This window comes from Peromyscus leucopus, chromosome 3 (genome assembly GCF_004664715.2).
Source record: "Peromyscus leucopus breed LL Stock chromosome 3, UCI_PerLeu_2.1, whole genome shotgun sequence".
In the NCBI taxonomy this organism is placed as follows: Eukaryota; Metazoa; Chordata; class Mammalia; order Rodentia; family Cricetidae; genus Peromyscus; species Peromyscus leucopus.
The window spans coordinates 14,986,104-15,012,542 of record NC_051065.1 but is presented as its reverse complement, the minus strand read 5'-3'; the positions used below and the strand labels follow the sequence as shown (position 1 = coordinate 15,012,542).

Here is a 26,439-nt window from a genome sequence, read left to right as displayed (position 1 = left end):
GTTTATTAGATACACGGGTACCCGGGGCGAAGTCTCTCGGAGGACTTGCGCGCCTTCCTAGGGCAAAGGGGACTTTTTATGGGATTCTAGGGCAGAGGCGCGGCTACAGAAGCAAGAAGCATAGTTACAGGGTCCCTATTGGTTGTTTCAAAGAAGGCCAGGGTGAACTTGGGGTCGTATGTGTGTGGCTGATCTGGCCTTGCCCAGGCCAGCTGCTTATTCCTCAAGGCCAGGGGCCCGCCATAAAATATCCTAATTTAACTCAACTGTCTTTCTCTCAAGGCCGCTGACCACAATTATCTCTCTCAAGGCCGGATGGCTGGCCATAGTTATCTCTCTCAAGGCCGGGTGGCTGGCTAGTTAGTTACAGCTGTGTACTTCTTTCTGTTTCCTTCAGAATGGCGTTTCTTAGGCTAAGTTATGGGGGGCATTACTTCAGCCCAACACCCCATATCCTCATAATGGAGTGGGGGTCTTTCAATGAAACAATGGCAAACAAGCAAAAACTAAACTCCTTTGTATCTGACCTAACATTCTCACTCACAAACCTTTGACAGAGAACACTTTTGTGCATTCCTATGTAAGGAAAAGCAGTTCACTGAAACAGTAGGTGGTGGTGGTGGTGTGTGGGGTGTGGATATCAGTTATGGTTTTTAGTAGTCCTTGATAGCAAACGTCCTTTTATGAAAAACTTAAAAAACATAAACCAGAATCAGTAATTGGTCCTACATGATTGGAAGGAGATGGGGGGGGGTTTCAGAGAGGCCTAGTCTTCCGCAGGCTATGGGCGAAGCTTGGGGGTTCTGGGTGAACTCCACGATCTTTCTTGAAGTTACTCGGCTCCAGTCGGCTTCACTCGGCTGCTTTCGGCTCTCTCCCGGGAGGGAGCGCGTCTGCGCATGCGCTCTCCGCGTCTGCCGCTAGCAACGGGACTTAGCTCGTGGTTTTCACTTCCTTCTTGTCAGAGCTGTATCCGGGTCGTTGCTCTCCCCATTGTCTCAGACAGTCGGCCTCCGACTGTGGGAATCCCGGGTCCTTTGTGGCTTCTGGTGCAGGATAATAAAGTTTTCTGTTCTTTTTGTTCCTGGTTTTTACCGGGGCAGGTGCCCTCGCAGGGCGGCCGGCTCGGGCCTGGCGCCTCTGGCCGGGGAGCGCGGGGGAAGGGGCGCGGGGCTGGGGGTGGGGAGGGACGCTGGCCCGGCCCCGGGGTCGCCCCTGCGCCGTCGGCCCGGCTCGCATAGCTGCGCGGACTCGGCTCCGTGGCCCTCTGCGCGTCCCTGCTGCCTCGCCTCCTGCAGCCTCTCCCTAGGTCTCCTCCAAACGACCGCCTCACGGATTCCTTAGTAAGTGAGGCCTCAGCCCCCCTCGACCCTTCCAGAAGTCGGGACCTGCGGAGAGGGAGGGTCGGGTGGGTCCTGCCTGACCCTCGGGAGGAGCTGCTGCTCAGTGGTCCCTGCCAGTGAGCCCTGGCTTCTGGGGTGCAGGGGCTGTATGTGTCTGTACGCTGTGGTGTCTGAAGGAGGGATTACCGGGTAGTCGTAGAGGCGTGTTCCTCGAGGATGTGGTAGGCGGGGGTCCGCCAGGGGTTTGGCTGGTTTGACTTGGTCTTGACCTCCCCACAGGGGCCACCTGGCCTTCCGCAGCCAGCGTCCCCAAACCCAACTTCTCCCCAAGCACTGTGTTGAGAACTCGGAGTCCTTGCACGAAGTCGATGTATCGTCTTAAGCATCCCAGCTCTCCCTTTGGTGAGACTGTAAAATGTAATATTTTCTCTCAACAGTGGATCGCAGCTCCAAGAGGAGGCAGGTGAAGCCTTTGGCAGCTTCTCTCCTGGAAGCTCTTGATTATGATAGTTCAGATGACAGTGATTTTAAAGTTGGAGATGCTTCAGGTAAACGTTTCCTTTCTCTTTCCCCTTCCCAGCTTTCTGCGCTTCCGTGTATTTTTAACTTCTTTATTTTTTGAACCAGTTTTGATTAAAATGTTCATTTACAGTAAAAGCACACATATCATTTATTTTGTTCATTTGATTTTCCACATTTCCCTAAGATCTGTTCACTGGATCCTATTATGGCTTCTGCTGCCGTCCATATTTACTCAAATGATTATTAACTGGTATGGAAGAACCATTTTCCAAGATGCAAAAACATTTTTCCCATTTTAAACCCTATCATACATTTATGCTTATATATTTTAGTGAAGAATTGAGGTACCCCAGATATAGAAGAGTATATTAAGAAGAATATGGATCATAAGTAGCCTTGAACAGGGTTATTCCCTTTTCAGCTCACATGGCACTCTTAGAGGAGTTATACTTTTTTGTGCATTAGCTCTCTTACAGAATAAAGTTAGTCCAAGCAAACTTTGCTTTAAAACAGCAGGTGCAATACCTTGTGTAAAGCACACGAGCTTGCTTATTCTAGTTAGTGATTTAAAAAGATGATGAGAGTTGTATGCTCATGTAGTGTAAAAGCAGAAACAGAACATTATGGTTTTTCTTTATGCATTTTCTTTTGTGTATTTAATGTGTACTTAATATATTGAGTTTTAGTTAAAGAAATCTGAGAAACAAAATTATATCTGAAAAACACCAGTAAACACATGAGCATTAAAAAGTTTTTGTTATCTCTACTCCTTTGATAAACATTTAGATTAAAATGAGAACTAAAAGCCTTTCTAATTGCATCCCTTCCACGGGTTCTTTCTCTTGAAGTTCTTTCTCTTTGCGATCTTGGGATCACACTCAAGGGCCTCCCATATGCTCTCCTGCTGGACCATAGTTCCATCCCTTCTAACATGTTTTTAGTATCCCATCGTGCACTTTGGGATTTTGAAGCATCTCGCTCTCTTCTTCTGACTCTCCTTTGCTTCTAAAGGTAGTGAGAAGGGATGGAATTAGTTTTTGTTGTGTTACTCTTAATGGCATCAGCAAACAATTTGCATTATGATATAATACAGAATCTCTTTTAACCTTTATAATAGCTGTAGCAGGAATCTTAAATGGTCTTATTAATAAAATCAAACCTGAAGCCAGTTATTGGGGGTGAATGCTGGAAGATCAGAGAAGCAGAACAAGCCACAGCTACCTCACCTTGCCAGTTCCTCAGCTGATCCTGTTTCCTCAGACTGGAAACCTCTTGAGTCCTCATCCAGAATGAGTCTCAGCTGAACTGTTGCTCAAAAGCCTAAAAGCTTAACCAGCCAAATGATTTTAGTTCCTGGTCCTCCACGCCTTATATATCTTTCTGCCTTCTGCCATCACTCCCTGGGATTAAAGGCATGAGTCACCATGCTTGGTTGTATCCTTGAACACACAGAGATCCAGAGGGATTTCTGCCTCTGGAATGCTAGGATTAAAGGTGTGTGCTACCACTGCCTATCTTCTATGTTTAACATTGTTGCTCTTCTCTTTTCTCACTCCAGATAAGTTTATTAGTGTGCACAATATTTTGGGGAACACAATACCACCACATTTCCCCCTTTTTTGTCTAAAATTAAAAAAAGCTTATAACTAATACAAGAAAAATTATATCCATAAATATATACAATATACACAGTCAAGATTACATTAATGATGTCTAGTCCATTAACATTTGAAAAATTTAGACGAATAACTCCATTAATATATAAAACAATGTCCAGTCCAGTAACATTTGATAAACTCAGACAAAAAAAATGTTCATTACTTATCCTATGTAAAACAAGTAGTTCCTTTTTAACAGTAGATTCAAAATTGACCTTATTATCTTATCATGTGATCGGGATTAAAGATAAGTGCCACCACTGCCTAACTTCTATGTTTAATATTGTGGCTGTGCTCTTCTCTGACCCCAGATAAGTTAATTATCATGCACAATATTTTGGGGTACACAGTACCACCACAAATAGCTCATTACGGAGATATAGTCACGGGTACTGAGTTTAGAGGACTGCTCATGAAGTTACTCAGAAACTGATGGATCTAATAGGTCTGACTATAAAATTTAATCTTTTCACTGTTTAGAAACTAAGAGTGGGTTGATGTAATCTCAAGTCAGAAAGGCTGGGCTACTGTGGTAACTGATAAGTTGACTCTAGAGGTCAACACTGGGCAAGCTGATCTTGATTAACTGTTTCTAACCTTCACGTTGCAGCTCTTTGTCTCCTATTTAGTTGATTCACTAGTGTTGGTACTTGAGGAAGGAGAGAGAAAGGAAAGGGAAAGGAGGTAAAATTAAAATGTCTTCTCCTTAGACAAGACTAACAGGAATAGTCTCTGCTAGAAGGTAGTATTGGTGTGTTAGTGACAGTCTAAACTGACACATCATTGGTACCACTTAGAAGGTAGGAATTGATGAAACAGACTCCAAAACTTACTTTCTTGAAATGTTCAAAAATGATTATGTTTCAATAAATTCTGACTTGATAGATTCATTTTCTCATTTATTGAGGTGGAGTCATTCACAGGCATTCTCTTTGCAAGGGATGGAATAATCCAGATTCATTTATAAACGCCTTTAAAAACAATGTATGGTATCAAGTCAAGATTTCCGACCTTGGTAAATACTAATTTATTGTTGAAGGGACATTATATTTGGTTAATGTATGTCCCCTAAAAGCACTCAAATTTCATACAGTCTGTCGTTTCTTGTCATATAATCTCAAGTTTTTACTGCCCTGGCTCCTGGCAAGTTTAAATATGTGATCTAAGATTTCAGGTCACAAATTTATTCCTGTAGTTTTGGTAATGTTATTGTGAAAAAGAGCTAGTGGAAAATGATTTTATTTAAAATAATAGTCAGTAGCAATTGAGTCTTGCTCATTTTTGACTCAGGTGTGGTGGTGCTCTTCACAGCTGAGATATTGACTTACTCTAGATCACCATGACTTCTTCTCATTTTTGATTGAGGACAATGAAATAAATAACTGTGCCTAAGACAGGGCACAGTTAAAATTATGATAATTATGGTAGCACACACAGATAAAATTATGATAACCACCAGAAGAACCATATGTAGAAATGTTAGGTGGAACGACATAAAAGTGACTGATTTTATAGTTCTAAACCAGCCCAACACTGCACATTTCATGGTTTAGCTTAAGTGTTTTATTTGGTTTGTGCCTCGGATTAGGGTTAATTTTCATTTATTTGAATAGAATGCTTTTGAAGATGTGGGCATTTCTTAATTTTATTAACAATATAAACTAATATTGTCCTGGTCTCTCCCACTGTCTTTGCTATGCAAAGTAAAGTGCTTAAATTTGGATCTTGATGGGTTATTTAGTTAGTACAATGAGGCCATTTTGCCTGGAAGTAATCTAACTAGAATTATCAGGTTGAGACTTCAGTAGTAGTTGCTTTTGGTAGTGCTTTTTTCCAAGTTGTATTCATTAGCATTTCATTTAACACTTTCCCAAATATAGGGAAGTCACAATAAATAGTTAGATTGCACTTATTAAATGATGGGTAATACAGGGAGTAGTTGATTATGTATATGGTTCAAGTCTTCTGGAGGAGAAAGGATTATTTTCGACTAGCATGGTATAGATGAGTTTCATTGAAAAGCTAGGGAAGGAGCTGTGAACTAAGAATAGTTAGAAAAACAATCTTGGTGAGAGAAACAAATGTTAAAGGTATGGAGACATGGAAATATTATTTGTGTTTGTGGTTAGGACCAAGTTAAAAGACTAGTAAAAGAAACACGTCTAGAAAACAATGAGAATATTGAGATCTTGTTTTAGATGTGGGTTTCTCAGAAAGCCTTGGCACTGTTGGCATTTTGTGTTGACTAATTCTTGGTTGTGCTGGTACAGGCTTGTCCTGTGGAGTATAGTGTGAATGTTCAGAGCACCTTTGTTTTGTATTGTACTTGATCCCCGTGTCTTCCCTACCTCTTGCACCTGCCCTGCAACCGCCAGTGTTTCCAGGAACTAGTTCTCCATCCTAGAGAAGCTCTGCTGTAGATTTACCTAGAAAATGCAAGATGCCACAGCTGTAATAAGAGCCAGTGGAGAATGCGTAGTGTTGAGTGATGGGCTTTCATGAAGAGAAACGGAGTTAGTTACAGATGACTCTAGGATCTGTCATTTACTACGTTAATTTATGGTGCTAATTATTACTGCACTGTGCCAATGGAATTGTTGGACAGACATTGTATTTCATAGTTGGAAATTTCTAAAGTGTACTGATTTTCTTATTTAATATTCATCATGAAGAAAAAAATGAGCATTGTTGTAATGATACTTATGATGGTTGATTATTAAATTTATATTATCAATGAATATTGTCAAGGGATTTTTCAAGGTTTGTTTTTAATTCTGTGACTAAAAAATTTCCTTAAAGTTGAAATGACTGTTGCTTTGAAAGATCCTGATCAAAACTGTGTGTTTTGAAGTTTTTTTTTTCCTCTTAATTCTGTAACTAAATGAAGAATAGGATTTTAATCTTAAAGTCACTTTTAAATGTAAAAAAGAGTTCATGTGGGGATTAATTAACTCTGTCCTTTTTTGTAAGATAGCTTTATTTGCAATATCTGGCTAATTACTTCACACTGCTAATTTTCTTTCCCTCTTTGCCTCCTTCCTCTGTCCTTTCCTCTCTTGTATGTGGAATGATAGATTTGGAAGGCAACGTGGGATATAGTTGTTCTTTGACATTGTGGTAATAGAAATGTTTTTCTTTTGCAGCCTTTAAAAATACAGCCAGCTGTGGACCTCGTTTTCTCGTTGTTATTTTTCATCTATGCTTATGAATAACTCTCTGTTCCTCAAATGAATATGTACCAAAAAGAAGTGATGGCTAATCAGATGAAAAAGTTATTTTCCAGGGATCCTGGCCCTATTGTTAGAATATGACTAAGATGTTACATTTGGTGACTAAAAAGCTGGGCAAGCTACTAGTATTTGAATTTGAAGAAAAATGTCATGTTCTTGTAATAATACATTGACAAATATAAAACAATTGAATCTTAAGATTGCACTGTGCTCAGACATGATTATAAAACAAAACATCAAAAGCCATTAGTTTACCTCTACATTTGAAAATAATTGAAAATAAAATGACAAAGTCCACGACATTTGAAAGTTTACAAAGTATTACGAAGTTTATTCTCATTGGGAGCCATACTGTACTAGGAGCTTTAGTTATGTATCTTCTATTAGGTTCTTGTTAGAGTGTCTTCTAGAGACTGATGGAGAAGAGTAGGATCTTTCCTTTCTATCTCAACCTTTTAGTTTCTTGATTATGGTGTTACATGTAAGGTGTCAAAATTTACTTCAGTTAATGTGCACAAGAGATCCTTTTCTGCCTTTGAAGTAGTGAATTCTGCTTATTTCTTAGAAGACCACTATTTTAAAAATTGCAGAAATTATTATTGATTTTTAGCTAGGATTGATTTTTCTTTGTAGGTTAGGTTTAATTATTGTGAGTGGTATAAAAATCCAAACTTTCTTAATGATTTATAGAACTCAACTGAAAACAAATCACTTGCTTAGGAATGATATTAAGTCCATGCTCTTTAAATCCAAAAGGCTCAGAAATCTGTAAGAATTTCTTAAGATTGGCAGAAACTCTCGTTTTACAGCAAAACTTGTCTAAAACTGACAGTTAATTTATGTCATTTCTCATGCACTGTAAATATTTGTACTTTATACTGTTGAACTATTATATTTGAAATAGCACCTTAGGCATTAATGTGGTATTAATGTAATATATTATACATATCCCAAATTACTCTCATAAAATATGAACATTTCTAAATTTCAGCACACATATCTACCTCCAGATGTCCTAAACCTAAAGAATTGTTAGCTTGGATGATAGTGCATGTTTGCCCTGTGTAAGGTTGTTTAGAATAAGGGTGGTTTTTGCTTTTGTTTTCTTCAGAACACTACTGAATAAGCTGATAGTCTTGAGACTGATAGTGAATTCATTGGGTCATTCAAAATCTGTTATTTTTAGTTCTTACATGAGTTAGCTAACAGGATAGTTTTGTTATTAGCCATGTATATGGGGACTTCTGAATTGACTTGGCTATACTAACTTTTGCCCCTTCAATTCCCAGTTAATTTTAAAGGTGAAGGAAAGTTGAATTCATAGAAATTAAAATTGTATGGAAGCAGTAATGCTTTACACTATTTTAACATTTCTATTTTCTTGATTATAAATGCAGACAATTTCTTTTCCTATAGATTTAACAAGTGGTATAAATACTCTCTTTTTCTTCTTTCTCCATTTCCCTCTATCCTACTGTCCAAATATTTAAAATTTTAATTTTGACTTGTGTGCAGACAGGGTTAGAATAGAGAATAGTGCTCGGTTGAGATAACTCTGTTGCCCTAGGTGGGAATGGAAGCACCTTTCCAATTGTAAGCTTGCATGATCTACTCAATAACCATAGCCAGTTTGTTCAGGAGCAGGTAACTGATCATTTTAGGGTGGATTCATTTCTTCATCAGCATCTTCCATTGTAGGGCACTTAGTAGTTAGAACTTATGAAAGTTTACATGACACATTTATTAATATGGACAGAATTCTATTAAGCAGGAAGACTGAAATTTTCTTTCATCTTCCATTTTCTTATGTGCCATTGGTATTGTCCATTTTCACCTTTGTACTTGATATAACATTGTCTGCTACAAGTTCACTATCAAATGCCTATGCTTGTTTTGATTGAAAAAAAAGTTTAATAAATTAGGCAGTTTTAGAGGGCTAAATTTTTCTTGCTTGAGATGATATTCATTAGTTTAAGTATACATATTTTATGAAAGAAGGATATAAAGGAAGAATAATTTAATCAAATTACATTATGATTGAGTAATTGCCCGTTAAAACTACTTTTAGAAAATAAAATTATCACTAGGACATTATACTGTTATTAGCTATGTAATATAAAATAGTAGTTCTATTTTTACAGTATATTCTAACTCATTTCATATGTCATCTTCATTAATTCATATTGGATTAAATCATATATCAACTTTGTTGACTTATTATTTAATGAGTTTGGGAATGTCTCCCATCCTTTGCCTTAGATTTGTTTATATTGTTTTGCAAGTTATTCACAAGTTTTGGTGGTTTCATTTGTGTCAGTGTTGTGTGTGTGTGTGTATGTATATACATATGTGTGGTTTTTTTTTTCTCATATTTTCAACAGATTCTGAAGGGAGTGGTAATGGAAGTGAAGACCCTTCAAAGGACAGTGGAGAAGGCTCCTGTAGTGATTCTGAGGAAAACATTTTAGAAGAAGAACTGAATGAAGATATTAAAGCAAAAGAAGAACAGCTTAAAAATTCTACAGAGGAAGAAATAGTGCCCTCAGACAAACAGTTAATCAAAATGGAAAAGAAGGAAGAAGAAGAAAATGGAGAAAGACCTAGAAAGAAAAAGGAGAAAGAAAAAGAGAAAGACAAGGAGAGAGAGAAGGACAAAGAAAAGGCAACAGTGTCTGATAGTGCGGCTGCTTCTGCTGCTGCCAGCACACCAGCCACGAGTCCTGCTGTTACCTCCCCTTCTGTCCCTACCACAACCACCGCCACCGAGGAACAGGTCAGTGAGCCCAAGAAATGGAATCTTCGTCGGAACCGGCCCCTTTTGGACTTTGTATCCATGGAAGAGCTGAATGATATGGACGATTATGACAGCGAGGACGACAATGATTGGAGACCGACTGTAGTAAAGAGAAAGGGGAGATCGGCATCTCAGAAGGAGGGCAGTGATGGAGACAATGAGGACGATGAAGATGAGGGAAGTGGGAGTGATGAAGATGAGAATGATGAGGGCAATGACGAAGACCATAGCAGCCCTGCTAGCGAAGTGGGCTGCAAGAAGAAGAAGAGTAAAGTTCTTAGCAGAAACAGTGCTGATGATGAGGAACTGACCAATGATAGCCTGACCCTTTCTCAAAGCAAGAGTAATGAGGTAGATCAACCCAATTTTTATGATATCTGTCTGTCTGGGGAAAAGGGAAATTTCTAAATCACTACTTACTATATATTTTAAGTGACTTCCTTGAATTTTTATTTAGTTGTAGGAGTGAATGAACACCCTCAATGCAGCATTTACTCATTTGGTCAACAGACTTAATTACTCACCATTTGTCAACATTCTTCAGGAGTTTGTTTTCTCCATCTCCAAGGAGAAGAGTATGTAGAGTAACATTTTTTTATATCTATAGACTTGGGAAATGATAGTTCTCTATTCCCATTTTTATCCTCTTTCTGTTCATAGATGCTAACTTGGCACTGAGTGGATTATGATAGTACAGGCTTCCTTCAATATAATTTTGTCCATAGCCACATAAAAACAAAAAGCTTTTGAATACTTTAGAAGAGAACAATAGCTCATTTTTTTGACTTGTAGAGAGTCGTTTTAAAGGTTAAATCATCAGTTGTAGCAGTCATCAGCCTAGTCACCAATCTTCATCAGCATAGTCACCAATTATTTGCTTTATTTGTGTGAAGGTAAAATGTACTTTTTAAAACATGGTTAATGAACAAATTCTCTGCAAAGAAGTAAGAATAAGTAAGGGGTTGGGGATTTAGCTCAGTGGTAGAGCGCTTGCCTAGCAAGCACAAGGCCCTGGGTTTGGTCCTCAGCTCCGGAAAATTAGGAAAAAAAAAAAAAAGAAGTAAGAATAAAAGCAAACATTTTCCCCCATAGAACAAGCGTTTCTATCCTGAAGCAACAGTAATGACTCAGTCCTGCCTTTGAAGTTCTACTGCGAGTTAGGTTGACCCATTGGTCCAGAGGTGCAACGTTCAAGACTTCAGTTAAATATATCCGTGTCTCTGTCTGTGTGCCTATGTGTTTTCCTTCCAAAAGAAAGATTGAGTTGGTGTCTTACATGTAGATGTATCTGTTGCATCACATGTAGAACTGTATTAATTCTGTCATTTCTGTTACTGTGTTTATGTCAACAGAATTTTCTTCACCATTTTTTTTGTTTTTCATATCATTGAAGTAGCTTAAACTAGATTTTCTTTATGCTTTATTTTTTTCATATTTTTCTGCTTACAGATTTACAGTGTAGTGTTTGTGTACTTTAACTAGGCTTATTATAAATTTTTTGGTTCTTTTCCTCTTAAATAATATATAGCAAACTGTCAGGGATTCCATGTCAGCAGAGATGAAAAAAACAGCTTATTATTTGCATTATAAACACTGATTAATTTCTAGGTTGCCCTCATTCCTATGAAGAATGTTGCCTACTTCCAATGCTATGCTAATTCTTATCTGTAGGTAAAGGAAAACTCAATTGAGGAGATAGTGTGGTACTTTTTAAGGTTGTGGCATAAGCTCTTCCATATTGCCAAAGCCATCGTGGCATATTTATGGATGTCTGTTAATATTTAGATTGGGCATTCATATTGCTAATGCCATCTTGGCGTATTTATAGATATCTGTTCATCTTTAGCTTGAGCATTTATTTGCTCAGTTTATTTTTATAGCATTTAGCACTTATTCTGTATCTATTGATTGAGCTTGCTTCTTGACAGCATCTCTTCATGTTTCATGCTTATTAGGTTAATATTCACAAAAGTAATTTAATGATACAGGACCTATGGAAAAGATTCATACCAATGTGTAGGGACACTTGTATATGTACAGAAATGTATTTGTTATCCTTTAATAAGCTGTACTTGATAACAGTGCTTAATAGACTAAGTTTTATAATACATTTCAAGATCACATGTGGTGAAAAAATTAAAAGTTCTGGTAAGTAATGGGCCCTGTATTTAATTACCCCAAGATATTTCTGGGATGAGATCCCAAAATATTTCTCAGGAAAATACCTGCATAGAAGAACATATAGAAAGCTAATCTCTCTGAGAATAGCCTCCTGCTTAGATGCTTGGTTACAGTTTTTTTTTTCCCTCACAACTATTTTAATTCCTTAGAATATTTGATGATTTTAATTATATTTAAATTACGTTAAACTAAACTAGACATTCAATTTTAGTTAACAAATTAATCAGTATAGAATATTATTTACCAGTCTAAATTTTCTATTGATATGATCCTGTATTTATAGAAAGATATTTGAAGTTTATTCTTGCTGCCTTATGGGTAATGTTTCTGTTAGTCTTACTAGTTATCTATCTTGGGTAATAATAAATACTAAATATTCCTATGGTTAAGAAGTATGTATTTTAGTTTTTTTTTCCATTTTGCCTTTAAGTATTAATATTCCCCTTTGTAGTAGAAACAGCAGAAAGTGTGGCATTAGAAATACAAACAAGAATAACATATTTAGTTTTTAGCTGGAAGCCTTTTCTTAGTTGCAATGTCAAGTGGATTTGCAGAGAAATGATGTGGCTTGTCTATAATTAAATGATGCTCTGAAACCTTAGCAATTTTGAAATTTCTTAGAGGAATTTACATTTTTTGACCAGGGCCCTTTTATAACTTACTTTTTTGATTCAACATGCCTCAGACATATATAGGAGTGCTTCTAAGACATTTTGGTTTTAGGATCCCTTTATCTTAAAAAGTCATTGAAAACTAATTATTTAGATGGACTGTGTCTACTGACATTTACAATTTCAAATTAAATTTTAGGAATTGTTAAACAAAACACCACCACCAACAAAAAAACCACATAATGGATTCCGAAGCAGGCAAGTTGTCAGATTGGTAACACTGCCCTTATGTAGCTCTTGAACACGTCACCCAGCCACAAGAAGAGCAAAAAACGCAGCCAGTATATTAATGGCATCATGAGAATAGTCTTGACCTGTTGTACTTCCTTCAAGAGAGCTTCCTGGAACACACCTTTGCTGCTTTAGAGTGGAGCACTTGAGTTGCATTTTCTACAATTTGATGCCTGTCTTTCTCCGTGGGCTTTCACATTTGCATTTTTGAAATCAGTAGAGTCTGGATAATGCCTAAGGTTTGGCTATGTCCTTTTCGGTCCTTTATTTTGAAACTTTTGAATATCACTAATGGCATTTTGTCCTCCCATTGATCTTCTGACCTAAGTTTTTTAAAGAAGGTCAGTGTAACATTTTCAGAAAATGGTTTTCCTTTTCAAGACTTTGAACCTAGAGTAGATGAAAATTTATGCATTATAGAAATTCTCAACAGAAATGACAGTCTTGCTTTTTTAAGAACCACAAGCTTCTTCTCATTGAGGGTCCGTAGAATAGTTTAGTTTTGGATTATTGTTTTGATAAGCACAACCTTAGATTTTTGGCACAGTAAAATAATTTTTTTGTCATACAAGGCTCTTTTATGCTTAATGACAGGTGCCATCCAATGTTTGCAATTATTATGTAAAGGGTTTTGGCAGAATTTATAAATACATTCAATGGGAAAATATTAACCCTTTCTCTTGAGAACATGATTTGTGTTTTCATAGAGCAAGTGTAATTCAAGTAATTACAAGTAATTACATACAGCAAGTAATCCAAGCACACTTAGGATCAAATGAATATAGAACTAAAGTTTATTATCAGTTCTTGTTAGCATTCTTCTGAAGATATGTATCTGTTTGGGATGCTTGACTTACTAATTAGTTATCTCTGCACATTTTGAAGAAAAAAAATTGCTGTAAGTCCTATTAAAACACGTTTTGTAATATTTTACAAATATTTGAGAGTCTTTAAAGGAAAGTATTGATGAAGAAACATGGATCACACTTTTGGTATACTATTTTTTCCTCATCTTTTAATACTATTTCAATGTAAACTATTGGAATTTTTTTCTGTTAAATCTAAATACAACAGGTACAGTTTGGCCCATTTGTATGTATTTTATAATCGTCTTGTAGAATACATGGCAAGTGAACACTAACTATGTTTTAGAGCGCAGAAAGAATACTAGGCAGTGGCTCCTTTGTAGGTTAGTGTTTTTATTTGTTTTAGATGGGCGTAGAAAGCATTGGGATTTGACCCAGCATCATCATGCGTACATACACTTAGTTCTTACATACCATTATACTTAGTTCTCAGTTGCTTCCCTTTCTATTCTGCCTGGTTCCCCTTCTCTCTCTACTTATGTCGCTTTCTTCTCCCAATTAGTGCCTTCTGCTTAGCTTTTACATGTAAATCCATTGCCCTGTATATTCTCACTGTCCTTAAATTCTTTAGGATTAACTTTACATTCCAAGGAGAAGAATGAAATAATATTTGAACTATTACTGTAATGCCCCCTTTTTTTCTTATTTCTAGATGAGTTTTGCTTTGCCATCTGTTACTTACTTTCCTGATTTCTATTTTTGTGTAATGCTGTATTAATTTTTTTGTTAGATTTTTAGCCTATTCTTTGAAAGAGGATACACATCTTCAGAAACATGGTAACAAGTTCATAGGAAACTGGACTCTATTTTGATCATACGTGTACTTAAATCATACTTAAACATTAATGTATGTTTGCTCTACTGAAACAGCTCAGAATGTTTTCAAAAATTTGGTTTAGATTTTCCCACTGAACCATTAGGGCCAGCTGTTTGTTTATGGGAACTCTGTAGGGCTATTGTTCCATCTTCCTTTGCAGTAGAGTTTGAACAAGCATCTCACTGGGCTCAGAAGGCCAGAAACAGCAGTCACTGTTTCTTTCTCATTCTTTTGCATTAGAAAATAGTATGTGTAGAGAGAAATTGGCATAGAGAGACAGCTTAGACAGGCACTTTTTCTGAACAAAATCGGAAAATAGAGGGATTAGATCTTCCCATTGATTCAGTTTCTACTTCAAGAAATTCACTTTTTATTCATTCACAGTTTTACTCATAGAAATTCACTTTTTATTTATTCACAGTTTTATTCATAGAAATTCACTTTTTATTCATTCACAGTTTTACTCATAGAAATTCACTTATTTTCTGTATTAATAAGCCATTTTCCAAGGGTTAGAGGTAATTCTTACAAAGAAATGTTGACAGTCCATTAACACAGGTAGCCTATTATTTATCAGACTCTGCTTCACTAGGTCATTTTCTAGTTTTTAATATTAAAATAAAACAAAAACAAAAACAACTTAGAAGTAATAATCTATGAGAAAACATTTGGCCTTACCATGGGGATGAATTATCAGTGCTCAATTAGGCTTATAACTTGGTTCTACAGAACACAACCCATCCATTGCCTCATTATTAGATGTCAATCTGTGTTTCTCTTTTGAGCCGTCTACAGGAAGTGTAGAGGAGAGGAAGAAGGGCATGGACAATGCAACATTGATGACCTTTATTACTTCATTAATTTTTACAACAACCTTTCTGTTCCATTTTATTTCTGTCATTCTCATTTTACAAATGAGAACATTGTATGTTCAACAGCTGTTAAGTGAAAGCTGAGAATGAAACCCATGATGTTCATTAACTACCAAGATACTATAAAACACATGAGTTTTCTATACAGGATAGTCTCAACTTACTTGGTGGCCATTTTTTCCTGATTTGTTTTACAGTTTTAATTTTAGATATTATCCATAAAATGTATTGAAAGAATTATTTATTGCAACCTGTAAGGATTTTTTCAGTGGGTGTTGTGGCATATACCTGTAATCAGAGCCAATGAGAAGTAGGAGGATAAGAAGTTCAAAGGCATCTTGGGTTACATGAGATCTTGTCTCAAAAAGCCTTTCCCCATAAAAAAACTTTTAAATGTCATTGACAATTTGCATTGAAATGATGATTCCAAATGTTACCATTGAGAGTATTGATAGAATTTAAAGGGATATAAAACAGCAAAACATTAATGAAATTAAATATATTTAGTGACCGTGGCATGGAACTAACTTAACAATTTTGTTTTGACCTTGGTTAGGTTTATAAATGAAAATATACCAACAAGTTACCTTGTAATGTTAACTGTTCTTTATTAACATAGCAAGACTTTTTGTTTTGTTTTTTTGAGACTTTACTATTTTACTTGGACTGGTGTATACTTCCTAGGCTCAAGTTATTCTCCTGCTTCATCCTCTCATGTAGCTGGAGCTATAGGAGTATGCCACCGTGCCAGAATGAATCTTTTTTTTTTTTTAAATTAAAGTTTACATCCAAAATGCACAAGGTCTAAATTAAAATGGACAGACTTTCTTTTCTTGAAATTTTATCTTACACTCGTCTACTATTAAAGCATTCCTTTTTTATGTTGATTGTAGCTGGCTATCTTTATTACCAGTTGGCACTAGATCTTTCTTGACATAAATGTAAGGAATACTTTTATTTTCCTAGCAACTACTTAACTTGAATCATTAAAATTTTTTATTATAGTTAGATATGCATATTGTGTGTTCAGGTTCTTTCTGAGTAGCTGGGTAACCCTGGACCATTTACACTTTGGAGTCTAGAGTCTCTCAGATATCATATGCACAGTTGCTTGTATGTTATCTTAACTTACTCCCTCCTGCTTTGTATATGTGTCTTGTCTTTCCTGGAAGTAATTTTACTCAAAGTATAGGAACCACATCTTGATACTTTGAAAACATGTATGTAGGATTGGTAATTCCTAGATGATCAGTTGTTTGTTTTCCCCTAGTTTCAGGGTCAAAGTCAAATGCCAAAGCAGGAAGCTATTTGCATGCCTGTGCTTTCTCACTTTGTAGAGGGGAGAGCCCATGCCACTTGGACAGGAGTGACAAAGAAGATGTCCTTTGACAGAGGTGGAGCAGACCTTGAGGCAACTAATAGAATGCCACATAACTTTGAAGTACATGAAACAGTATTTTTAAAAAAATGAGAATTGAGTATTAAATTACTTTTTAATTAAAATGTGATTTTTCTGATGTATTTTAACATTAGGACTCGCTGATTCTTGAGAAGAGTCAAAACTGGAGTTCACAAAAAATGGACCACATTCTGATTTGCTGTGTTTGTCTTGGTGATAATAGTGAAGATGCAGATGAAATAATTCAATGTGACAATTGTGGCATTACAGTTCATGAAGGTAATTTTGCTGTTTTTCTTCTGTTAGAAATGGCTGGTTGACATCTTGTTTAGAGGAAGTTTAAACTTTTTTTTCCCCATTTGTACTCATATAAGGTTTTACTACACTATTATATGATGTGATGGTTAAATTGAAAATAATTTATATTGAGTCCTTGAAATATGTTTTTTATTTTTGTGTGTATATGTGGTATATGTGTGTGTGTGTGTGTGTGTGCATGCATGCACATACGCACTTTGCATGCTTGTTTGCTTCTTCTTGTGTGTAGAAGACAGAGGTCGATGTTGGATGTCTTCTCTACCACTTTCCACCGTAGGTTTTGAGAAAGGGTCTCTCACTGAACCTGACATTTGCTTCTTCCACCAACTGTCCGGCCATTGAGTCCAGAGACCCTTCTCTCTTTACCCATCAGTGTGGCATTACAGGCGTGCACCACAAAGCCCAGCAAATATTTGACCACAGAGTCATCACCCCCATCTTTATTTTATTTTATTTTGTGTTTGTGTGTGTGTTTGAATCAGGATCTTATGTAGCCCAGGCTGACACTGAGCATGCCACACAGTAGAGAGGATGACCTTGAGCTGAGCTTCTTGCATTCCCTCCTAAGTACTAGGATTACAGACTTGGAATTCCACAGTCTGCCTAATGGGCATTACTGTTCAGATTCTCTTAGTGTAAAATATGCATTTACTTATTAAAATATTTTCTGGAAAGAACAGTATTTTTTAGAGGCATTATATATATATATATATATATATATATATATATATATATATATATTATTATATTACTCACTCTTAGTTTTTCCTCTCTTTTAAAACAGTTTCTGTGTGGTCAGGCTGACTGTAACTTGTCCTCTTGCTCTCAGCCTCCCGAGGAGCAGGGATCATAGGAGTGTGTTCTATACCTTGTTACTTTTAGTTCTTAAATAGTGTATAGAATTTTGGGGGGTGGGGTGGGGATCCAGTTAGCCAATAGAAGGTATTATTTAAAAGTTGCATTTAAAACCTTTCAACATTATACGTATTTTTACAATTATACTTTCTACATTTGAATTTGATTATTTATTTCTAAGACATGATCTTGCTATAGCACAGGCTGTTGGTATAAACTCTTCATTGTTCCGCTCATCCTCCTTAGTTCTGGGATACAGCCATGTATAACCACATGATTTCGTAGTGCAGTAGCTTTAATACTAGGGTTTTTGTTTTTTTAAAGATTTATGTATTTATTTTATGTTCACTGGTGTTTTGCCTGTATGTATGTCTGTGTGAGGGTGTCGGATCCCCTGGAACTAGAGTTACAGACAATTGTGAGCTGCCTTATGCGTGCTGGGAATTGAATCTGGTCCTCTGTGAAAGCAGCCAGTCCTTTTAGCTGCTGCATTCTCTCTCCAGCCCCTAATACTAGATTTTTAAATGTGTTTTTCCATGTTACATTAAGGTTTTCTGCTTTGTGTAGAAATGGTGTGCAAGTTTGTTTTTTTTTTTTAATGAATTATACTAGGAAGAAAATAATACTTTTGTAGTGACTGACAATATTATTTAGATTGTTTGGTTCAGGGAGTACCTTCTTGGTTGCTTTGTGTCAAAACTTTTTCCTCATCAGTTTCTGTTTTTGTCTGTCTGTGTGTCTGTCTGTCTGTTTTTGTGTCAGAGCCATGACTACCACAAAGCAGTATTTCTGGGGCTTTTTGCTTCTCCGTCTTTCTGGGATTACAGCCCTCCACTCACATAATTCCTCCTGCCCTCATATCGAGTGCTAGAGTTGAGACTCACAGTGGGAATGTCTCCTGTAGCTATATGTTTCTTATTTCAGTAATTTGTTTAGTAGCTCCTGAGTACTTAATGCTGTGTAATTTTTAGGCATCATGTAGAATAAATTAAACATTCCAATTGCTGACCTTTTAGAACTTACTGTCTAGAAAAATGAAGAGTAAATGATAAGCCAATAAGTATCCGATGTTGATCTAGATTACAGAGAAAAATGAAACTCCACAAGTATAGGAAATGCTATGAGTGGGAGTGGCTGGATAGGTTGATAGAAGTTTGCATTTCTAATAGGTGATAAGAAGAGTCCTCCCAGATTGGGTGGTTGGAGTAGTGACCTAAGGGAAGTGAAAGAGAAAGCCCCGAGATTATTTGGGTTTAAAATAATACCATAAGCCTAGGAAACAGAGTGTGTAAAGATCTTGAAGTTAAAACATGTTTGTGGTGTTTGTATAATGGTACAGACGTTAGTAAAGTAGAACTGAGTGAGCAAGCTGCAGTGATAAGTTTCAAACTGAAGGATCACTTTTGCTTGCTAGGGAGAGGGTAGATTAGAGAAGTAGAAGTAGAGACCACAGAAATGGCTGGAGATGATTTGGTTTTGAGTTAGAAATAAAGTTTCTTTTTAATTTGTTTGAACCTTATATCAGGTTAGCACCAGACATAAAAATTAGACTGAAGATAGTATGTAAATCAGTAAGATTGAATGTGATATTTAAGGAAGATTATAGGTAGCAGGTATTCTAATACCTCAGAGGATATAAGGAATACATTAGTGTGGAGATAACCATATAATAAGCAAAGCACAAAAATGTTTCAAAAAGGGAAAATGGTAACTGCCCAATAAATAATGTGTTTAGAGTTAGATAAGGGTCTAATTCATGTGGGAATTTATCCAGACTCAATGGGAGTCTCCAATAATACTACTAGGCAAACTACCTTAGGTTAGGAGGCAAACAGTTCAATGATGGGCTTGGGGTGGGTGGGTAGCTTTTCCAGTCAAGCACTTAACTGAGCTGAGCACTATAGTTCAGATCCCTAGGACCCATGTAAAGGTCAGTTGGGCATGGCGGCTCTCCTTTCATGTCAGTCCTTAGGAGGTGGAGACAAAATCCCTAGATCAAGCTAGCTAGCAATTTGAGTTCACTTGAGAGGCAATGTTTCAATATATAAGATGGTGAATGATTGAAGAAGACACCCCAGATCAACTTCAGACCCTCCACACACATGTGCACATGCACCCACACAGTCACCTGCACTCATATGCATACACATACTCATAGACGCATGTACCCCCCACACACTCACAAATCAAAAATCTTAGTCTCCCTCACAAAAGTTATATATGTTACATGACTTAATAAATAAATATAAAATACAGAGACCATCAAAGGGAGATATGACATGCTTAGGAAAAGATGCAAGTAAGGCAGAACAAGTCCATTACTATGTTGGAGGACAGTGTTTGTAGTTCTACCTCCCTGCCTTATCAGTCATAGTGGTTGTAAGGCCAGGAGCCCACATACAAAGTTCCTTGGGTAGATTTTATTGTTATGCAGATGTAAATATGTGTGGCTCCTGCATTGGCTATAGTTAACCTCCTGAATAACTATGAGTTTTGTTTCTTAGGCAGTGAATTCATGATACCAAAATGAGTATCAGAGATAGATGGAAGTTTTGTCCCCGGTGTTATAGTATTGAAGTTATGGAACCTTTAAGAGGTGTGTGTAGGCTGGAGCAAGATAATTCTATCGTGAAGTGTATTATGCTTTTCTCATTGGTTGAAAAATGTCTGTGAAGGTCTGTTCTTTTCTTTTCTTTTTGGCTTACAGTTTGAGGGGATACAGTGTATCCTGCGGGTGGTGGTGGTAGGGGGACCAAAATAGCAGGAATGGAAGGCAGCTGGTCATTCTAGAACTGGAGCTAGAGACTTTGCTCTCATACTTAGCTATGTTAGGTCTGGATAACTGATGATGTAAAAAAGAAAGGGGAGCAAGGAGTTTGCATATGAGATTAGAAGGAGTTAGTTCTGACATCATATAGAGATGGAGCAGATGAGAGTAGCTATCATAATTATAGGAGAAAGGGTGAATGGGTACAGATGTAAGTTGTTAGATGGGGTGGTTGGAACATTTGGAATTTTTTTAGTATTTCTTATTTTCTTAGTGAAATAGATAGCAAAGGTGATCATGGGTGTGGAGAGGACTTGGAATTAGGGAGAAAGAAAATAGTATGTGTGTGTATGTTTCATTTGATTGTGATCTGTGTCCTTAGAGATTTTGAACTCCTTGTAGTTCAGACTAGCCTTGAACTCCCGATTCTCTGACTTCCCACCTTTCAAGCTTTGGGATTAAAGGTGTCTACCTGGTGTTTGGCTACAATTCTTTTACTATAGCTTCAGACCTGAGCCCACCAAAGAATACTACCATTTCAAATTCAGAACAAACATTTTTCTCTATCCTGTTTTTTTGCTCTTGTTATTTCTTGGTACTAAGAATTGAAACCAGGACCTCACATAGACTTTGTAAGCATTCTTCCACTCAGTAATGCTCTGGTCCCTATTTCTTTACTTTTATTTTCTTATTTTAAGACAGGGTCTATGTCTTAGTTACTTTTCTGTTGCTTTTATAAGACACCAGGACTAACGCAAGTTATAGACAAAAGCATTTAAATGGGGAGGATTATAGTTTCAGAGAGTGATTCCTTGACCATCATAGTAGTGAGCATGGTGGAAGACATAGGCATGGAGCTGGAGCAATAACTGAGAGCTCACATTTTATCCACTACACCAGTATAAGGCAGAGAGAGAGCAAGAGAGTGTGCACCTCCTCAAAGTCCACCCCCAATGACACAACTCCTATAACAAGGCCACACCTCCTAATCCTTCCCAAATAGTTCCACCAACTGGGGACCAAGTATTTAAACATATGAGCCTATGGGACCGTTCTCATTCAAACTGTCACAGGCTCCTATGTTACTGGTCTCTAATTTGCCATCCTCCTTCCTCAGTCTTTCAGGTAGTCCTTACCAGGGACACTTACCAACACCCTAGGGTGTGTGTGTGTGTGTGTGTGTGTGCGCGCGCGCGCGCGTGCGCGTGCGCGCACGCGCGCACAAGTGCATGCACACATGCATATGTTTACTTGTTTATTTATTAATGTGACAGACAGAATGTCATTTATCCCAGATTGACCTATAACTTGCTGTATTTCTGAGGATATCCTGAAACTCTAATTCTCTTGCCTCCTCTCCTGAGTGCTGGGATTACAGGTATATGTTTCTACATTCAATTTATGCTGTGTTGTCCCAATGCATTCAAGAGTACTTCCTACTTTCTCTTCTATCAAGTTTAGTGTAACTGGATTTATGTTGAAGTCTTTGCTCCACTTGGACTTGAGTTTTGTGCATGGTGACAGATATGGATCTATTTGTAATCTTTTACATATTTGCTGTGTTGTATGTTGAACTGAAGTTCCTTTTCATGCTAGACAGATGCTCTGTAGGTGAACTATATAACCAGACTTCTTCCTGTTGTTAAAACCAGGGACTATTTCTTTAGGGTACATTCTTTCTTAATAGAGTCATTGTTCAGATGAATACAGATGTCTGTAAGGATACCTTGTTAGTCCTGCTGACATCTTTAAGGTTAATTAAAGGTTTATAATGTGATCTATGTTTTACATGAGTAGCCTCATTAAAGACAAATGTACCTTTCTAATGTAGCTTAAAATTTAGAAACAACTAAAATGTCAATCTGAGTCAAGGCAGACAAATTAGATGATCAAGATAAGTGGTAATGCCATGTGAGCTCGAAAGTTGTGTGTCTAAGGCCTCAGAGTTTCTCGTGTAACTTAAATCTGATGATAGTGCAGTTCTCAAATACTTTTGAGCATTTACTTATGATTACTAGTTCTATTAGTTACGTTGGGACAAAATACTTGACAACAGCAACTTCAGGAAGAAAGGAATTATTTTGGTTCCCACTCATAGTGAGGAAGTCAATTGCTCTAGGAGCTTGAGACAGCTGCCTATGTTTGTCAACAGTCAGGAGGCAGAGAATGAGGAATGCATGTAACCAACCTATTTTCTCCTTTTTATTCAGTCCAGGTCCCCAGCCCATGGAGTGCTACTGACCACTTTGAGGGTACCTTTAGGGTGTGTCTTCCCACCTCAGTTCATTAATATAGGTAGTCCAAGTTGATTTGAGATCCTGTGTAGTTGTTATCAGTATGACCTATGTTCTCCGAGTGCATGCATGCTTCCTAGTCACAGTCCTGTTTTCACAGAAGGAAGAGGGAGACAAGAAAGCATTTAATGCGCCTCAACTGGTACTTTTAAATGTTTTTGAGAGCTAGCTACTATTTGATTTAAAAAAGGAGGACTGTAGTTCTCTTCTCTTGAGTAAATCTTCGTGTTGTATAATTATTTAATTGGTACTATGTTTGAACATCCTAATAGAACAATTTGAAATGATATGTAATATTTTTTTCATTGTATTTATTTATTATTAACACTTATGACTTGTACAAATTAAGAGTATTCACTATGGTGTTTTCAGGTATGCAGAAATACTCATTGATTATGCCCATTTCTTCTGCTTTCTGCCCTCTAGTACCCTACCCTTCTCAATTCCTGTAAATTCCTCTTCTACCTACAGTCCAACTTCTTTTAAGTTTCCACATATGGTTAAGAGAATATGGTCTTTTTGTATTTGGCTTATTTCATTGAATATAGTATCTTTCATTTCCATCACATTTAAAAACTTTTGTAACTGATTTTTCTTCATAGATTAATTATAAAGGTTTCTTTTTCTGTTCATTTATTGACAAGTACCTATGCAGACTATATATTAGGTATTGTGACTAGTGCTATAGTAAACTTGGCATGCAAATAACTTTTGATGCTGACTTCATAGTCTTTGGATGTATAGGTAGAAGGTGGGTAGCTGGATTATATGATAGGTCTACTTTTAGTTTTTAAGGACTCTCCATATCAACAGTGTAGAGTTGTTTTATCTTTTCCACATACCCACAATATTTGTTTTACTTTTTGTGTTTGTTTGTTTTTTGTTATTTAATTTTTGAGACAGAATTTCTTTGAGTTGCCCTTGCTGTCTGGAATTCACTTTGTAGACTAGGCTGGCCTCGAACTTAAAGAGATCTGTCTGCCTCTGCCTCCTGAATCTAGGATTAAAGGTGTGTGCCACCACCACCTGGCTTTATTTTACATTTTTATAATTGCTATTTTAACTGCGATAAGATGATATCTTATTGTAGGTTTGATTTGCATTTTGCCATGGTTCATATATTGGCTATTTGTATTTCTTCTTTTGAGAAGTTTCTATGTATGTCATTTTCCTATATTTTTTAGTTGGATTACTTGGATTTGGGTTGCTGAATTCTTTTTTATATTATAGATATTAGACCTCTATCAGATGAAAACTTGGCAAATATTTTCTCCCTTTCTGTTGAAAGTTTCTGTACTCTGTTTCAATAGTTTCATTTGTGTCAGGAACATTTTACTTTGATGTAATCCCTTTGTTAGTTTTTGCTTTTAGAGCTATTGGACTCAGTCTTAGTTATTTTTCTGTTGCTGTGTAGAGACACCATGATCAAGGTAAATTATAAATGAAAGCATTTAACTTGAAGCTTACAGTTGCAGAGGGTACTAGAGTTCGTGACTGTCATGGAAGAGAGCATAGCAGTGAGCAGGCGTGGCTCTGGAGCCGTGAGAACTTTTATCTGACCCAAAGGCACAAGGCAGGGTTGGGGGATTGGTGGAGAAGTAGAAAGTGTGCAATAACTGGGAATGGCTTCGACTTTGAACCTCAGAGCCTACCCTCTGTGATGCACCTCCTTCAGCAAGGCTACACCTCTTTTAACAAGGTCAGGTCTCCTAATCCTTCCCAAACAGTTTCACTAACTGTGGATCAAGCATTCAAATGAATGAGGCTATGGAGGCCATTCTCATTCTCGCATACTCTGATCCAGAAAAATTATTGTATCACTATCTTAAAGTGTTTTCATTATATTTTCCTCCTAGTTTTCAGTCCTGGGTTTTGCATTTAGGCTTTTGTTGTTGTTGTTGTTTTGAACTGAGAAGTAGGAGTCTTATTTTCTGCATGCATATTTGTATCCTGTCTCCCAGCAGCATTTATTAAAGGATGCTCTTTTTCTTCTATTGTATGCTATTCAAATATGTGGAGAACTAGTTGGGTGTAGTTTTGTTTTTGTTTTTGTTTTGTTTTTCGCGACAGAGTTTCTCTGTGTAAGTTGGGTGTAGTTGTTAGAAGGATTCTCTCATATTTTCCTTCTGGATTTTTGTATCTGCTTTTAGGTCAGTATCATGCTGTTTCCATAATTATGACCCTCATATATATTTTGAAATCAGATATTGTGATGCCCCAGCTATAATCTTTATACTTAAGGTTCCCATGGCTATTTGGGGACTTTTATATTTCCATATGAATCTCAGAATTGTTTTTTCTAAGTCTGTGAAGAATGTCATTAGAATTTGATGAGGATTGTACTGATTCTGTAGTTCCCTTTGGGTATGACATGCCATGATTTCTACTGCACAGAATTCATTACTGGTATGTAGAAAAGCTATTGATCTTTGTATTTTCATTCTGTATCCTGTTTCTTTTTTTTAATGGAATTTGTTCATTCTAATAGTCATTGTTGATATCTGTAGATACTTTTATAGAGAGATATTTTATATATTACATAAAACAGGGAACATTTTATTGTTTTTCTGTTTGTATAACTTTTCTTTCTTTTTCATGCATAATTATTCTTCCTACAGATTGTAGCACTTGTTGAATAAAAGCAGTGAGATTAGACACTTTCGTTTATTCTTGATCGTAGAGGAAATAGTTTTCAGTTTTTTCCCCATTCATTGTGGTGCTGGCTGTGGGTTGGTTATATATAGCCTTTATCATACTGAGTTTGATCCTTGTATAGCTGATTTGTTCAGAGCTTTTGTCATGAAAGCATGTTCATCAAGTTTTTTTCTACACCTGTTGGAATGATTTTATGATATTTTTCATTTTCTCAAGTTGATTGATATTTATTTGTATATAATGAATCATACCTGGGAGAAACCAGCTTGATAATGGTGTATGAGTTTTTATATGCTCTTCAGTTTGATTTTCTAATACTTTGTTGAGGATAGTATTTAGGTATATTGGGTTGTAGTTTTCTCCCACCACCCTTTCTTTTCTTTTCTTTTCTTTTCTTTTCTTTTCTTTTCTTTTCTTTTCTTTTCTTTTCTTTTCTTTTCTTTTCTTTTCTTTTCTTTTCTTTTCTTTTCTTTCTTTTCTCTTTCTCTCTCTCTTTCTTTCTTTTTTGTGCTATAATCCTGTCAGGTTTTAGTTTCAAGTTAATTGTGTTCTCATAAAATGGAATAGATGTCCATCAGAGAATGGAATATTATTAATATATATAAATATTTATATATTAATGGGATATTATTCAGCTCTAAAGACAAATGAAGTTACAAAATTTACAGGAAAATGAATGGACTTAGAATGTATAATAGTGAGCAAATCACCCCATTCCAGGGAGAAAAAAACCTATATATTCTCACTCATATGTTGATCATAGCATATAATATATATCATATATATATATGTAAACAAATGTAGGTCTGTATAGTATGACATTTGAAAGAAGAATAAGAAAAGGTAGTATTAGATGATGAGGAAGGACAGAATGCAGGTAAAAGTGCATAGCAATTTAATTGATAGTGGAAGTGTGGAACTACAAGGGGATTTCCATGGCTTTCAAATGATTTTTCTAACTACACA

The 26,439-nt window shown here is 36.5% G+C and overlaps 1 protein-coding gene across 6 annotated transcripts in view; it reads left to right on the top strand.

Annotated features, from left to right (window-relative positions):
* The first annotated feature begins 954 nt into the window (after positions 1-954).
* Phf14 (PHD finger protein 14) overlaps positions 955-26,439 on the top strand; it is a 202,261-nt gene continuing 176,776 nt past the window's right edge. For 4 of the 6 annotated variants that reach the window (XR_005091034.1, XM_028894650.1, XM_028894649.1 and 1 more), the window contains exons 1-4: positions 955-1,343; positions 1,781-1,891; positions 9,135-9,898; positions 16,719-16,863. Coding sequence is in view for 5 of the 6 variants with exons in the window: in XM_028894650.1 (XP_028750483.1) it covers position 1,343; positions 1,781-1,891; positions 9,135-9,898; positions 16,719-16,863 (1,021 nt within the window). In the remaining variant the exon portion in view is untranslated. The remainder of the gene's footprint in view (positions 1,344-1,780; positions 1,892-9,134; positions 9,899-16,718; positions 16,864-26,439) is intronic. The other 2 variants (XM_028894653.1, XM_028894654.2) reach the window with 2 other exon arrangements.